Genomic DNA, 14,635 nt, shown 5'->3' on the forward strand with positions numbered 1-14,635 from the left:
CAACTGATGGATGAATAAATCCCACTTATGGATCAAATCTGATCCAAATATGGCTCTGTTCATGCTGTCAGTCTGATCTCAAAGCATGGGCTTCTGTTATTTAAAGGGAAAACTTAGCTATATACTGAAAGAAACAGTGTGAATTGTAACCCCCAAAAATGTTCCAGGCACTGGAAGAATCTGGTGTCTATTGAGTGTGTTGAGCAGAGGCAAACGACACTGAAGTTACCATGAATATACTATCAGTTTGCTGCTACACCCCTCCCGAAATGTTGTAAAAAGAACTGGATTAGCATCATCCCTTTTCAAAAGAGGTTGTAGTGGAATGGGTTTGGTCTTGCAATAGAGGTGGAGCAGTGGAATGACTTGTCTCTGTGCAAAAAGGAGTCAAAAATGGGTAGCTGAGATACTCTGGAAGTACCTGGAGCACAGTAAAAAGGTCTAAGGGACCATCAGTCATGTTCTGACAAGTTGCTCCTAGATAGACCTGTCGCTGGTGGCTCTGATGGATGCTCCCAAGCCCATCACAGAATCCCAGCCTGGTTTGTGTTGGAAGGGACCTTAAAGCTCCTCCAGCTCCAACCCCTGCCACAGGCAGGGACCCCTTCCACTGGAGCAGGGTGCTCCAAGCCCCTGTGTCCAACCTGGCCTTGAACACTGCCAGGGATGGGGCAGCCACAGCTTCTCTAGGCACCCTGTGCCAGTGCCTCAGCACCCTCCCAGGGAAGAGCTTCCGCCTAAGAGCTCATCTGAGTCTCCCCTCTGGCAGGTTCAAGCCATTCCCCTTGGCCTGTCCGTACAGGCCCCTGTCCAAAGCCCTTCTCCATCTTTCTTGTGGCCCCTTTAGGCACTGGTGCTTATCATGATGGTTATGGTATGTTTAAGGAGCCTTGGAAAATAAGAGATGAGCAAACTCACAAGGACAGATGAACCTAACCACTGGCCCTGAAATAGTGATATTCACTTTAAAATGTAAAGAATATTTCTGCAAAGAAATATTCTGTTGACGGAGAATGGATCTTTGCTGAGTCTTCTGGTCCTGACACTCATCTGGTGGGGTAAGATTTTAATTCTCATCTTTAATCCTGTAAAGATTTAGTTGTTTTATTCTGAACCTTCATGTTATCAGGGACAGAAACCTGTAATTCACACTTTTTTTTTCATGAGGGTGAGCAGCTTAACTTAGTGCCTAACTTAGACAACCAGAGTTGAGTGAGTTTGGCTTAGCAGAGCTCAATGGTCTCATCATGGTGTTGATTCCTCCTAATCGTATATTCTCTTAATAGTACTAAGGGAATAACATCTTCAGACCCAAATTTTGCTCATGGTCTCCTGGCTTCACCTCCCCAAGGTTTCCAAGACTGTAATATTAAACTCTTCATGTCCTGAATGAGTTTTAGGGTCATGCAGCACCCCTTCCCTTCTCCTTCCTTAATTCCCAGCAAATTAAAGGCTCTTTTTCCTTCATCTCAATGACTTTTCCAAAACCACCCAAGGAAAGCTACAGTGCTTTTCGTCTTATATGAGTTAAAGGCAGAAGCTGCTTCCAAAATCAGTGCTGTCTTCAGAGAAACTTGATCGCAGGAGATCAAGGGCAGAGCTGATGGCTTGGTTTGTGTCACATTGATCCCTCTCTGCTGCTGTAGCCATTGGTCTCATCAAACCGTAGGTACCAAAATGGGATTGAGTGATACAAATGGATCTGCTCAGAGGTGTTTGGGGAAGCTGGGATGCTGTCACTTCAGAAGGGGCCACCTCTTTCCTTGGGCTGTGTAAGAGGTCAAGCTTAGAGCAGATGGCCACAGAGCAGTCCATTCCACTCTAGCTCCCTGGAAATGAATAGTGGGGATGCCCTCGGTGCACAGGGTGCTAATTGTCAAGTTATCCCATTCCAGTTCAAATAAAGGCATGGTTTCCACTGTCCTGTATTTTCCAGACTTTTTTCCTTCCTTGCCAGATACAAAAGCCCAGAATGGCAGAGCAGAATCACACCTCAGCAGCAGAGTTCATCCTCAAGGGTCCCAGTGACCAAGTGGAGATGAAGGCAGCCTTTTTTGTGCTGTTGCTGCTCATCTACACCATCACCCTTCTGGGCAACGCAGGGATAATTGTAGCCATCTGAGGTCACCCGCTTCCTAGTTCGCTGCTTCCTAGGCAGCCTCTCCATTGTTGACATCTGCTTCTCCTCCGTGGTAGCCCCCAGGACTTTGGTCAACTTCCTATTGGAGAAGAAGACCATTTCCTTTGCTGGCTGTATGGGTCAAGGTTTCTTCTACATCGTCTTTGTGACAACTGAGTGTTTCCTGCTGGCTGTCATGGCCTATGGCTGGTATGTGGCCATCTGTAACCACTTGCTCTACTCCTCTGTCATGACTCAGAGGTTATGTGTGGGGCTGGTGGTAGGGTGCTATATTGGGGGTGTCCTGAACTCCATCATTCAGATGACCTTCATCATCAGGCTGCCCTTCTGCAGCTTCAATGTCATCAATCACTTCTTCTGTGATGTTCCTCCTCTCCTGGCTCTGTCCTGTGCCAGCACGTACATCAATGAGATGATCCTCTTCTCCTTGGCTGGTGTCATTGAGCTCAGCACCATCTCTGCCATTCTGGTCTCCTACGTCTTCATCTTCTTTGCCATCCTGAGGATCCGTTCTGCTGAGGGCAGGAAAAAAGCCTTTTCCACCTGCATGTCCCACCTGATTGTGGTGACCATGTTGTATGGAACAACCATTTTCATGTATTTATGCCCTAGCTCTAGTTACTCCCTGAACACTGACAAAGTGGTCTCTGTTTTCTACACGGTGGTGATCCCCATGCTCAACCCCCTCATCTACAGCTTGAGGAACAAAGAGATGAAGGATGCTCTGTGGAGAACTGCAGAAAGAATCACCGTGAGGCTTTGAAAACCCTGATCCAGGGATGTGGGTAACATGAGGCTTTGTTCCAGAGGCTGTGGAGCCTCCACCCATGGACATGTTCAGAAGCTGCCTGAATGAGGCCAGGAGCAACCTGATGCGGCCATGACTAGCATGACCATGACTCGTCACTGATGTGACTATGACCAGCAGGACATAGTTATTGCTCAGAAAGGACATCTAGGAGGTCTCTGTTCCTATGACCGGCAAATTATACACATAAACATATATGTATATGTGTGTATATATATAAAAACACAATATTAAATGCATCCTAAACTCTATATTTATATATAACACAATATATTCTTGTGTTAAATGTCAACACCAACACAGACGATACAGATTTTGCTTGCCTCAGTTTAGCTGGGGTCTCAGTGATTTATGGGCTGGGTAGGGGAGGCAGCTCCTACGAAAAGGTTTTCCCAGGAAGGATGGAAACCCAAGATCTAAATGGATGAACTGATCTTTTAATGCAGTTATGGAGCAATGGGATATCGTCCGTGAGCCAAGTGAGTGAAATGCAAATTCTACAACAGGTCTGTGTTTGGAACCAGGCTGCTGAGTTAAATCACAGTCAAATTGGGCTTTGCCACCTCTTTTCAGGCAGCTGTAGAAATTCACCCTTTCATTTTTCCTCCTCAAGTTCTGCCTTTCTCAAAGCCTTTAAGAGAAGCTCTAAGGAGTTTTCTAATTTATACCCACAGTGGTTTGTTAAAAACAAAGGCAAGAATGTTATCAGTAGAGTTTGCTGCAGGAGAGTTGCACTTTGGTTTGAGGCAATGGGGATTAAAGAAACCCAAAGCAAACATGGAAACACACCAACACACTGAAACAGCAAGAAAATCGAAGGTAATTGAAAAACCCAACCAAAAGTCTTTATTTCCTATGCAAGAAGTCATTCCTGGCACAAATTGCAGCCCCCACATATCTTGGTTGCTATAAAATCGCAATGCCACCAGGGAAAACAGTCACCACAGGGTTTCCCCACACACCCAAAACTTCCCCATTTCTTTAGCAGCTCATCACTCAAAGGTGAGAGATGTCCGTTGATCCAGTTGTGTTAACACGCTCCTCTGGGAATGGATTTGGAGCTGAAGGGCTGATAGGAAGGAGAAGGCTTGGCTGAGTCGTGGATGGAGATTTTCCACCTGTGGTCACTTGAGCTGTGGCATCTCCAGTGGAAAAAACACTCTTTAATCCCGGGGAAAATAACCCAAACAGGGATGTGACCCTGGTCAGCACTAAGGAATAAATCTTTATTTTTTTACACTTTATTCTTTATTTATACTTTATTCTTTATCTGTTCTCTTTTATTCTTTATTTATTCTTATTCTTTAGTAAAGTTACCAGCCTGAAGCTGAATCTTACTGTTGCCAGCAGGATATGGCAGTATCCACATATGCTTGTTCTTTAGATGTCCATTTCCCCTTCAAAACTACATTTCATCTACTTCTGAACAAAATCCATTCCTTTTCCTGTGTGATTTTTGTTCCTTCTTGGTACCATTGCTCTCTGTGGTCACCTCCAAGAGGTGCAAAATGGTCACAGGAGTCCCTCTAGGTATCAAAAGGCAGAAGATTTGAATAACCGTCTAGAAAATCATGGATCAGGATTTCTTGTACAACACCACCATCTATTGGACGTTGCTGGAATAGTCACTCCTTTCATTTAAGATAAAACCACCTTTTTCTTACGTGCTGGGAAGCTTTGGGTTGCCAAGAGGCTTGTTCTCAGAAAACTGAGAAATAATAGATAAATAAACTAAGGCCATCATGTTGCCTCTACAGTTGGCTGATCCTATGTAGACAGTTTATTTCCTGACCCTGTTAAGGCAATGTCAGATAGTTTAACAGCTTCAAAGTCCTCTCACATTTAGAAATGATGCTTTAAACCCCACTTTTCCTAATGCAGTTCTTGGCTGAGGCTTCAGGTTGTATGAAATGTAGATTATTGTAGAATCATAGAGTGGTTTGGGTTGGAAAGGAGCTTGGTTCCAACCCCCTGCCATGGTCAGGGACACTACACACTAGACCATGTCATCCAAGCCCCTATGTCCAACCTGGCCTTGAACACTGCCAGGGATGAGGCAGCCACAGCTTCTCTGGGCACCCTGTGCCAGTGCCTCAGCACCCTCACAGGGAAGAGCTTCTGCCTAAGAGCTCATCTCAGTCTCCCCTCAGGCAGGTTCAAGACATTCCCCTTGGCCTGTCCCTACAGGCCCTTGGCCAAAGCCCTCCTGCAGGCTTCTTGTAGTCCCCTTCAGACACTGAAAGCTGCTCTGTGGACTCTAAGCAGCTTCTTTTCTCCAGGCTGCACAGCCCCAGTGTTCTCAGCCTGGCCCCATACGGGAGGTGCTCCCGCCTCTGAGCATCCTTGTTGCATCTCTGGACTTGCTCCAGCAGCTCCATGTACTCCTTGTGTTGGGGACACCAGAGCTGTATCAAATCTTCTTGACCTTCCACCAGTTCATCATTGAGGAAATGCTTATAAATCAGGCAATGTAGACAGACGTCAGTGCCTTATGTGAAGTCTGAGCCTCCTTTTTGTGGGCTCTACTTTCATTTAGCACAATTTAGACAGAAAACACATGGTGCTGTCTCAGGCCTGCTATTAAATACCTGATACTTATTTGGATGGATTACTGAAGGCTCAGGCCTCGCTTCAAACAACCTGAGGCTACTTGAAGAGAACCATTCGTTGTGCTGGTTTCCGTACCCTGCACTTGCTGTAATAATGACCAGTAGTGAGCAAGAATGACCAATAATGGCCAGTAATGCTCAGTTCCATAATCACATATTCCACATATTCCTTCCTTACCTCCACAGTACTGAAGAGCTCCAAATGTGCTTTCAAACCCTGCATAGATGTGGCAGCAGCTTTCTCTCCCACAGCCTCCTCAGAGCCCCCTTCACCTCCTTGTTCCTCAGGCTGTAGATGAGGGGGTTGAGGGTTGGGGTGAGGATGCAGTAACACACCGACACCAGCTTTGCCTGATCCCATGAGGATGCCGCATGAGGCTGGACGTAGGTGAGTATCGCAGGTGCGTAGAAGATGGTGATGGCAGCCAAGTGGGAGGCGCAGGTAGAGAAGACCTTCAGCCTCCTCATGGCCAAAGGGATCTGCAGGACGGTGTGGAGGATGTAGGTGTAGGACACCAGGATCATCAGGAGAGAGAGCATGGCATTAAACACAGTGTTGTAAAAAAGCAAGACCTCATTTGTGCTTGTGTCTGAGCAGGAGAGCTGCAGGAGGGTGGGCAGCTCACAGAAGAAGTGGTTGATGCTCCTGGCCTGACAGAAGGACAACCTCCCTGCCAGCGTGATGTGCACCAGGGAGGTGAGGAACCCGATGCTGTACACCAGCACCATCATGCCATAGCAACGCGCCCTGGTCATGGTAGTGGTGTAGAGCAGGGGCTTGCACACAGCCGTGTATCGGTCATAAGCCATTACCCCAAGCAGGAAGCTCTCACTGGTAGCCAGAGCCATGAAAATATACATCTGAGCAAAGCAACCCCAAAAGGAGATGTGGCTTCCCCCCAGCAGGAAGGTCTCCAGAGCTTTTGGGATGATAGCGGAGGAAAGGCAAACATCCATGCAAGATAAGTGAGTCAGGAAGAAGTACATGGGGATGTGGAGGTGGGGGTCAGTGTTGATCAGCAGGATCATTGTCAGGTTCCCCAGCACCATGAAAACATAGAGGGAGAAGAAGACTGTGAAAATGGTGGTTTGTAGCTCTGGGGCATCAGACAAACCCAAGAGGATGAAGCTAGAGAAAACAGTGAGGTTTCCTGTATCCGTCATTTCAACAAGTTGATGGATTTGGATTGAAAGGAATCAGTGAAATACATCCCTAGAAAAGAAATAATGTGGAAGTTTAGTTGGAGTTTAATCCATAAAGTAAATGCAATGGAAAATGGTGTATTTGTAATGGTGTATTTCTGTCTGTAACTCAAGATCTGAAGTCAAAGAAGTGAAGGAGCTCATTACACAGCCTGAAATTAAAAGAGAATAATTCTACAATGATTGATATACACATCACTAATGAAACACTGCAAAACATCATGTCTATCCAAACGTAATACAATAAAATCAAAGAAGTACATCTCAAAATGTGGAAATCAGAAAACATTTTGTATTTTCTTCTCTGAGTTCTGGGCATTTTAAGGATTTTTTTCTCTCTTTTTTGTATTTTTCAGAGTGGACCAGTGCTCTTCTGTAGCTTCATTACTTGTGCTGCATCCTTTTCATCACACCACAAAGCCATGTACTTGAAATTTCCTTTATGTTCTAAGTTTATCTGCTTTTGAAGAACCCCCACCCTGCATAATGTTAAGGGAAAGCAGTGGACTTGTCTCCAGCAGAGCTTTGCTGTGATTGCAGTGAGCTGCCTATGACCAACTCAAATATCCACCTAAGAGTGCAGAATATATCATATATAAACCAAAATGTTAAGGCTTTATCTTGGATACTCTCATCTCTGCCATTCAATTCCTCTGCAGTTGAATTACTTGATGGAATATCAATCTATGAACGGCTACATCACTGCAAAAATACCCCTAACTCTATTGTAGGTATGTGGGTTTTTGAACTAAACCCACCCTTTGTTAGGGCACGTTTAATCACACCGCAGGCTATCATAGAATGCTTTGGGTCAAAGGGACCTTAAAACTCATCCAGTCCCAACCTCCTCCCAAGAACCCCCACGCTGCATAAGGTTAAGGGAATGCAGTGGTCTTGGCTCTAGGAGAGCTTTGCTGGGATTGCAGTGAGCTTCCTATGACCAACCCAAATATCCACCTAAGGGTGTAAAATACAAAAGACACAAAATAAAAACCGAAATTTTAAGGCTTTAGCTTGGATATTCTCATGCTAAAATATTGCTAAATCAGTTGTAAATGGGGTCAGGAAGGTTGGTGTTTTTGAAGCAAACCTACCCCATACTAGGGCACTTTTATTCACATCATGATTTATCATAGAACGGTTTGGGTTGAAGGGAAACTAAAGCTCACCCGGACCCAACCCACTGCCATGGGAAGGGACCCCTTCCACTAGAGCAGCTTCCTCCAAACCCCTTTAATAAACATGGCCTCGAACACTGACAGGAATGGGGCAGCCACAGCTTCTCTGGGAACCCTGTGCCAGCACCTCAGCACCCTCATAAAGAAGAACATCTTCCTAATCTCCAACCTGAATTTCCCTGTTTCAGTTTAAACCCTTCACCCCTTGCCCTATCAATACAGTCCCTGAAGAAGAGTGAAATTCAACATGCCATCAAGCATGGGAGAGGCAGCATGACCAGGGTCAAACTGGACCCACCACCCATCAAAGCCTTTTGTACTTGCTTGTTTAAAGAGGAAGGTGGTGGTGGATGCAGTGCCTGCAGCTCCTTTTGGAGCCCATGCGATAGGTTGAAGGAGAAATGCCTGGGAGCAGGATGGTCCAGGTTGGCTGGTGGAGGGGTTTTATCTCACAGGAGGCATTACCTCAGAGGCTTGTGTTGTGCAAACTGTTCTCCCAAAGGACCCTCCTCCATCGGATAATTAGTTTGACTTGATCAGCAAAACAACCTCTCAAGTCCTCTCTCCCCAAACTCCTTCTGGCTGCATCAACACCTCCAAGACCAGTTCTCCTGCAGAGACCTTCCCAGGAAGGCAGGCCCAGGACAGTTTGCTCTGTCTTTCCCCATCTATCACATACCTCTTCCTTTCAGTGTTTCCCTTTACTTCCACAGAGATCATCTAATATTGCATTGAAGGGAGCTGAAAACAAACACAACAAAGCATCCTCTGTGTGGATGGTTTGAGGTGCTCATGGGGATTAGTTTCCAAAAGACAGCTTTATTTCCATACACTTGACTAGTGATTGTACAACACTTAGGTCAAAAGCATTGGCTCAAAACATGGCTGCTTTGAGGATATAGCAGGATGAAGTCAGATTTCCCAGCCTTCATCTGAAGAATCCTGAGTGCCAGTGTGTCCTGAATGCTTCTCCTATATGAAGAGATATTATAAAACCCTTGGTAAAAAAATTAACTGATAACCTTGTCCCAGACATTTAGAAAACACAAAGGATGGGGCAAACAGGTCGCTTTAAATGTTTTCAATGCAAACCTTGTTTTCTGCTAGAAAGCAACAGACTGACAGTCCAGGAGATGGACTGGAGGAGGGCAGAAAAGGATTTCTGAGTGGTTTTGAATGTCTTTCTTCCCCATTGGATACTGGGCTAAAGCAAAGGCTTATGAAGTGGGAAAATCAGTATAACAGAGAGAGAAATAACTTTCAATCAAATTCTGGAAAGAAGAAAAATATATAATTCAAAGATCATTTAAAGGAACAACATGAAGGCAAAAAAGGCCACTAAGAATGCCTGGGTGCACTTGTGCAGGGTGAATAATGCAGCTTGAAGTCCCAGATGCAGACAGCTGGGTACTGCACTTGCTCCATCAGCTTTGTCAGGGGACCCAGCCCAGCAGAACCTTGGCTTTTCAGGGGGGAGGAGGACCCCAAATCCTCCCTCCTAACAGCACTCAGGTTTTTTACAACCCTACTTAAAATCACAGCAGAGCAGAGGCTCAGATATGACTTGTCCTCATTTCCCACAAGGGCTTTGACTTCAAGAGACTGACAGCTTTATTTCTTAGAATTGCAGCCTGGTTTATGTTGGAAGGGACCTTAAAGCCCCTCCAGTTCCAACCCCTGCCACGGGCAGGGACACCTTGTACTAGGGAAGCTTGCTCCAAGCCCCTGTGTCCAACCTGGCCTTGAACACTGCCAGGGATGGGGCAGCCACAGCTTCTCTGGGCACCCTGTGCCAGCACCTCAGCACCCTCCCAGGGAAGAGCTTTTGCCTAAGAGCTCACCTCAATATCCCCTCTGTCATTTCACGTGACCAAACCTTGTGGGCTGGAGCTGAAATACCTGGAAATATCAGTTAATATTTCCTTAAAACCAGAAATAACACCAGAAATCATTTGCTAATATAAAACATGAGCTTAGATATCTGTGGTTTGATGCCAGCAGGGCAAAGCCGCCACCTACCTTCTCCCTTTTGCACTCTGAAGCCTGAAATAAAGTTTATTGCTATGTCTAATAACGTTTAAATAATAAAATATATTAACTTCAATTAATATTTAAGTAACAATGACTTTGGACAACAACTTACTTTCCAGTACACAGTCACTGTCAGGTCTCAGGCTGCAGCCAGAGAAAGTCCTGTCCATCCCAGCACAGAATGTAGCCTTGGTTTAAGGAGAAGCATGTTTTCCAGCTGTCATGCTTCCAAGTATGTTTAGTCCCTGCTTTGTGCAGGTGCTATATCCACCCATCCTTGAAGGTGCTATATCCAACCAGCCTCTTCAACGTGTAATATCCAGCCATTCTTGAAGGTGCAGTATCCAGCCTGCTTGTTCTCCTCACCAGGGCAGGGTAGCCCTCTCCTTTCAGCTGACTAGGAACCATGAATGGACAAAGAGCAGAGGACTTTACTTTTTGCTTTCCTCATGGCGTTCTTCATATTTGCATTTCTTAGGCTGTAGATGAGTGGGTTCAGCATGGGGACAACCACAGAGTACAGCATGGAGACCACCTCGTCATGCTTTGAGGACTGGCTGGAGCTGGGCCGGAAGTACACGAAGAGGGAGCTGCCATAGTAGAAAGCAATGGAGATGAAGTGAGAGGCACAGGTGGAGAAAGCTTTACGTTGACCAGCCACAGACCACATCCACATGACAGTGGAAAGGACCTACAAGTAGGAGATGAGGATGAAGACCGTGGTGCTCAGTACCTTGAACCCCACCACGGCAGCAACCATCACCTCGATGGCAGGGGTGTCAGAGCAGGAGAGGGCTAGCAGTGGTGGTCCATCACAGAAGAAGTGATTGATCGTCTTGGACCGACAGAACGGGAGACGAGATATGGAAACCGTGTGTATGGTAGAGCTGATCACGCCAGCTAAGTAGGCACCAGCCTACATCCCAATGCAAAGCCTTTGGGACATGACTATGGAGTAGAGAAGGGGGTTACAAATGGCCATGTAGTGATCGTAAGCCATAGCAGCCAGCACGTAGCACTCGGTGGTGGCACAGGTTGCAAAGCAGAAGAGCTGAGTGGCACATCTAATGAAGGAAATCACCTTCTTCTCCACTAGAACATGGAGCAAGGCTTGAGAGATGATGATAGAGGAGTAGCAGACATCCAGGAGAGACAAGTGGCTTAGGAAGAAGTACATGGGATGTGTAGGCATGAATGCATTCTGATTAATGCAGTTACTCCCAGGTTTCCTATGAAGGTAACCACATAGATGGCAAGGAATAAGGCAAAGCACATCACCCACAGGTCTTCCCTGTTTGTGAAGCCCCAGAGGGGAACATATAATTATCTTCAACCATAGTGAACCTAAAAGAAGATTACCTGCTTTATGTCTTTAAATTGAAAATTCTGAATAGGCCCAAATCCCTCAATAATGTTAAGAATGTCACGTTTTGTCTATCAGTCAGTTACATCACTTTAAGTCAATATAAAGTGTGTATATATACATATATATACACACAGATACATAAATATAAGCCAATAGGAGGTAAATTCTTTTTGAGAGAGGAAAACACCAAGTGCCCAAGGCGAGTCTTGGCTGAACACCACAACCACCACCAACAGACTTGGAAGCAAGTAGGTATTTTAAGGCAAGGAGGGAGGGCAACACCAGAATAAATAAACTGCAGGGTTCCTCATAGTTCCTCTCAAGCCATTGACACATGGAAGTCCTTGAATTCCTGAGTAACTGCTGGGAAAAAGGAATTACTTCTCATCTTTTGGGTGCTGCCAGTCCAGTGTGAGTACGTGAGGAATAAATGGCTGTTCTCTGTGACCCAGGAGGAGCTCTTTGAGAGCAAATGTGGCTTTCCTTAGGGTAGGATGGTGCAGAGCCAGGATTTCTCGTCTCACTTTGCTTTAGACACGATGCCTAACATGGAGACAAAAGATACATTCAGGCTTGATCAAAGATAAATTCTGCCTGGGAGAAACCAGCAGCTCCTAAAATCACAGCTTACGACAGGCAGAATAAATCTTCATTGATTTTTCCTGCCTAACATTAATCATCACTTGACAGAGTTACACCAGAGAGCAAAGCAGGAGTGCGCGTGGCTGGTATCTGACAAGCAGAGCCATGCTTAAGAGTCATCATTATTTGATGACCTTTTGCTGAAGGGGTGAGCTCCCCCTCCAGAGCCAGACTCCTCAGTTCAGATGTCTTGTGAGCAACGCATGTGGTCTCCTGGTGTTATTAATGGGGATTTAGAGCTGCTTTTCACTGCTCACATAGACATGCTGGAGGCAAAGCAGCTCCTGAGCCATCACCACGGAGCTGGAAGATGTGACCCAAGTAATGAAAATCCAACTGTTTGGGTCTGGGGCTCAATCCTCCCCCTGAGGCAGCATCCACCTGCCCAGACACACACATCTCCTGCCAGGGGACAATTGACCTGAAGCTCAAAATTAACAAAGGCTCACCCTCACTTTTTCTTGCTTGACAAACCAAGTGCTTGGTCTGAAGTGATCCAAGGGCAGATATGAAACCTGGGATGTTTCTAAGGCTGCAGCTTGTGCTATACACGACAGCTTCCCCCAGCAATCACATCTCCTTGCAGCTTGAGCACACTCACTGGAATGGAGATAAATGAGATAAATTAATCTGAAAACCCATACCTTGCCGCCCTCGTTTAGATATTATCCATGCAGGTTGTGGGTCCACACTCAGCTGAAGAGTTGACTGAATATTTATCCCTGTATTCCTGGGGAAAGGACCTCCATTTGTGGCTTTCCTACTCCGATTTGGTAAGATCTTGTTTTTTGGCCAAGCTTTCAACAAGCTGCCCTAGGACTCACCAAGAAGACTGTTGCTAGTATTATCCAAGATGTAACTCTTGACATTATGGATAGGAGAACATCCAGATGCTGTTATGATCCTACAGCCAAGCAAAACCTTGCAGCATAACCTCCTGGTTAGGTAGCAGTTACCTTGCTCTCATGGAACCATAGAATCCCAGACAGGTTTGTGTTGGAAGAGACCTTAAAGCTCCTCCAGCTCCAACCCTTCCCGTGGCAGGGACACCTTCCACTGGAGCAGCTTGCTCCAAGCCCCATCGAACCTGACCTTGAACACTGCCAGGGATGGGGCAGCCACAGCTTCTCTGGGCACCCTGTGCCAGCGCCTCAGCACCCTCACAGGGAAGAGCTTCTGCCTAAGAGCTCATCTCAATTTCCAGTCTGGCAGTCCAAAGCCATCATAGTGGATGTTATCCTCAAGATCCCAGTACAGGAACAAGGGGAAGGTGCCAGATATATAAAGTCATAACACACTGCTTGGTTACCTGCTCTTTCGAGAGTCTTACAGCACAAACTGTCTAATGAGTGAAGAAAAGGATTGTTTAAAATATGAAGCAAAAGAGCCCCATGCTCACAGCACCAGCATCCCTCTGATTCCTCAAGGGGATGGTTTCTGCTGCCCTGAAATAAAGCAGAGGAGGTAAGGTTTGCTACAAGGCCTCTGGATCCTGTGGATGCCACAGGACAAAGCAGGGTTTTCATATCAGGGATTTCTTCCTCTTTGCTCTCAGATCCACTTGAAATGGGTTTTAATACTCCCAGCTTCTCCAGGCTCCAGCTAGAAGGGTAATGCTGCTCTGTCTTCTCCCATGCAGCATCTACCCGTCCTTCCAGAGCCTTGTCCTTTGTGGTATTCACCGAGCCAGGGGTAAAACAAGTCAGGGGATTACACATTAACCGCCAGGGAGCTGTCAGACCAGGCAAGGGACAGCCCAAAGGGCTCCCAAGAGCCAGGTCAGGATACACCCAACAGGTTTTAAAATTAATGGCACCAGAAGGTCTTATTTGAACAATATCAGCCCTTTTAAGAGTTTTATCCAGCCTTCAAAAATCCCCAGAGGTGGTTTAGTACATAGCAATATGTAGTGTGTCATATCCGTGTTCAAAAACAAGATTACCTCTTGAGAAGCACTCTTGGAAGTGTTCAACCCTCTGTGTAGTTACAATCCAGCTCTCCTTTATCTCAGTTCATGCTGCTACTTAGAAGGAAAAAATAAAGGCAGAACTTCCTTTGCAGCTGCCTTTCCATTTCAATCAGAAATGCTTCCATTACTGTGCGCCCAAAGATGAGAGGGGGCTGCAGGGCCTTCCAGGAAAGGACAGAAATCACCTCTTTACTCCCAGAAAGCCCTAGTAGGGAATGACCCTGGCTATTCCTGCCTAGCACTTAATGCTCTGCAACAAAAGGTGGGTTTCCTACCCCATGCAGGTTACCAGGATGGATCCACCAGTAACCCAGGAACTTGGTTACTGTATAGGCATCCTCACCCATTCAATTCAGCATCAGAGAGCACCTAAATAAGCCCAGCTGCTCCCCTGGGATTATTTAGGTGGTGATGGGTGTGATTTACATACATCAACAACAAGGAATTAAATCCTTCACGTCCATGGGATAAAGGTTGAGACCTTACCTGATTTGAGATCTGATGTGTTTTTGTTTGCTTTCATTATAAAATCTGGGATGGCTTTGTCAGGAGTAAAGATGTACAATGGGGACACTTTCTGAGAGGGATCTGTGAATCTGTAGGAAACAACTGATGGAGAAAGGAATCATTTAAAACACCAGGAATTAGCACTTCAAATTGTGTATGGATAGCACAGACTATTTAATGAA

General features: G+C 45.8%; 2 protein-coding genes and 2 pseudogenes across 2 annotated transcripts in view; 2 read left to right on the top strand and 2 right to left on the bottom strand.

The window, feature by feature from the left end:
* Window positions 1–14,635, top strand: part of LOC133280763 (olfactory receptor 14C36-like) — a 377,076-nt gene that overhangs the window by 184,877 nt on the left and 177,564 nt on the right. The window lies entirely within an intron of this gene.
* On the top strand, window positions 1,973–2,903 carry LOC133280739 (olfactory receptor 5G9-like; annotated as a pseudogene).
* On the bottom strand, window positions 3,044–6,721 carry LOC133280740 (olfactory receptor-like protein OLF1). Its single transcript, XM_061475673.1, has 2 exons — window positions 6,131–6,721; window positions 3,044–3,055 (listed from the first exon to the last, which is right to left on the bottom strand). Exons 1-2 carry the CDS (start codon window positions 6,719–6,721, stop codon window positions 3,044–3,046), a joined length of 603 nt encoding a protein of 200 aa, XP_061331657.1.
* Window positions 10,367–11,146, bottom strand: LOC133280741 (olfactory receptor 5AU1-like; annotated as a pseudogene).

Source organism: Pezoporus flaviventris, unplaced genomic scaffold (genome assembly GCF_033815535.1).
Source record: "Pezoporus flaviventris isolate CSIRO_AGI_PZ_B2104156 unplaced genomic scaffold, CSIRO_AGI_Pfla_v1 ptg000088l, whole genome shotgun sequence".
NCBI classification, from domain to species: Eukaryota; Metazoa; Chordata; class Aves; order Psittaciformes; family Psittacidae; genus Pezoporus; species Pezoporus flaviventris.

Excerpts from the sequence above, each read along its gene's own strand:
- LOC133280740 (XM_061475673.1), bottom strand. The coding sequence starts at position 6,721 with ATGACGGATACAGGAAACCTCACTGTTTTCTCTAGCTTCATCCTCTTG.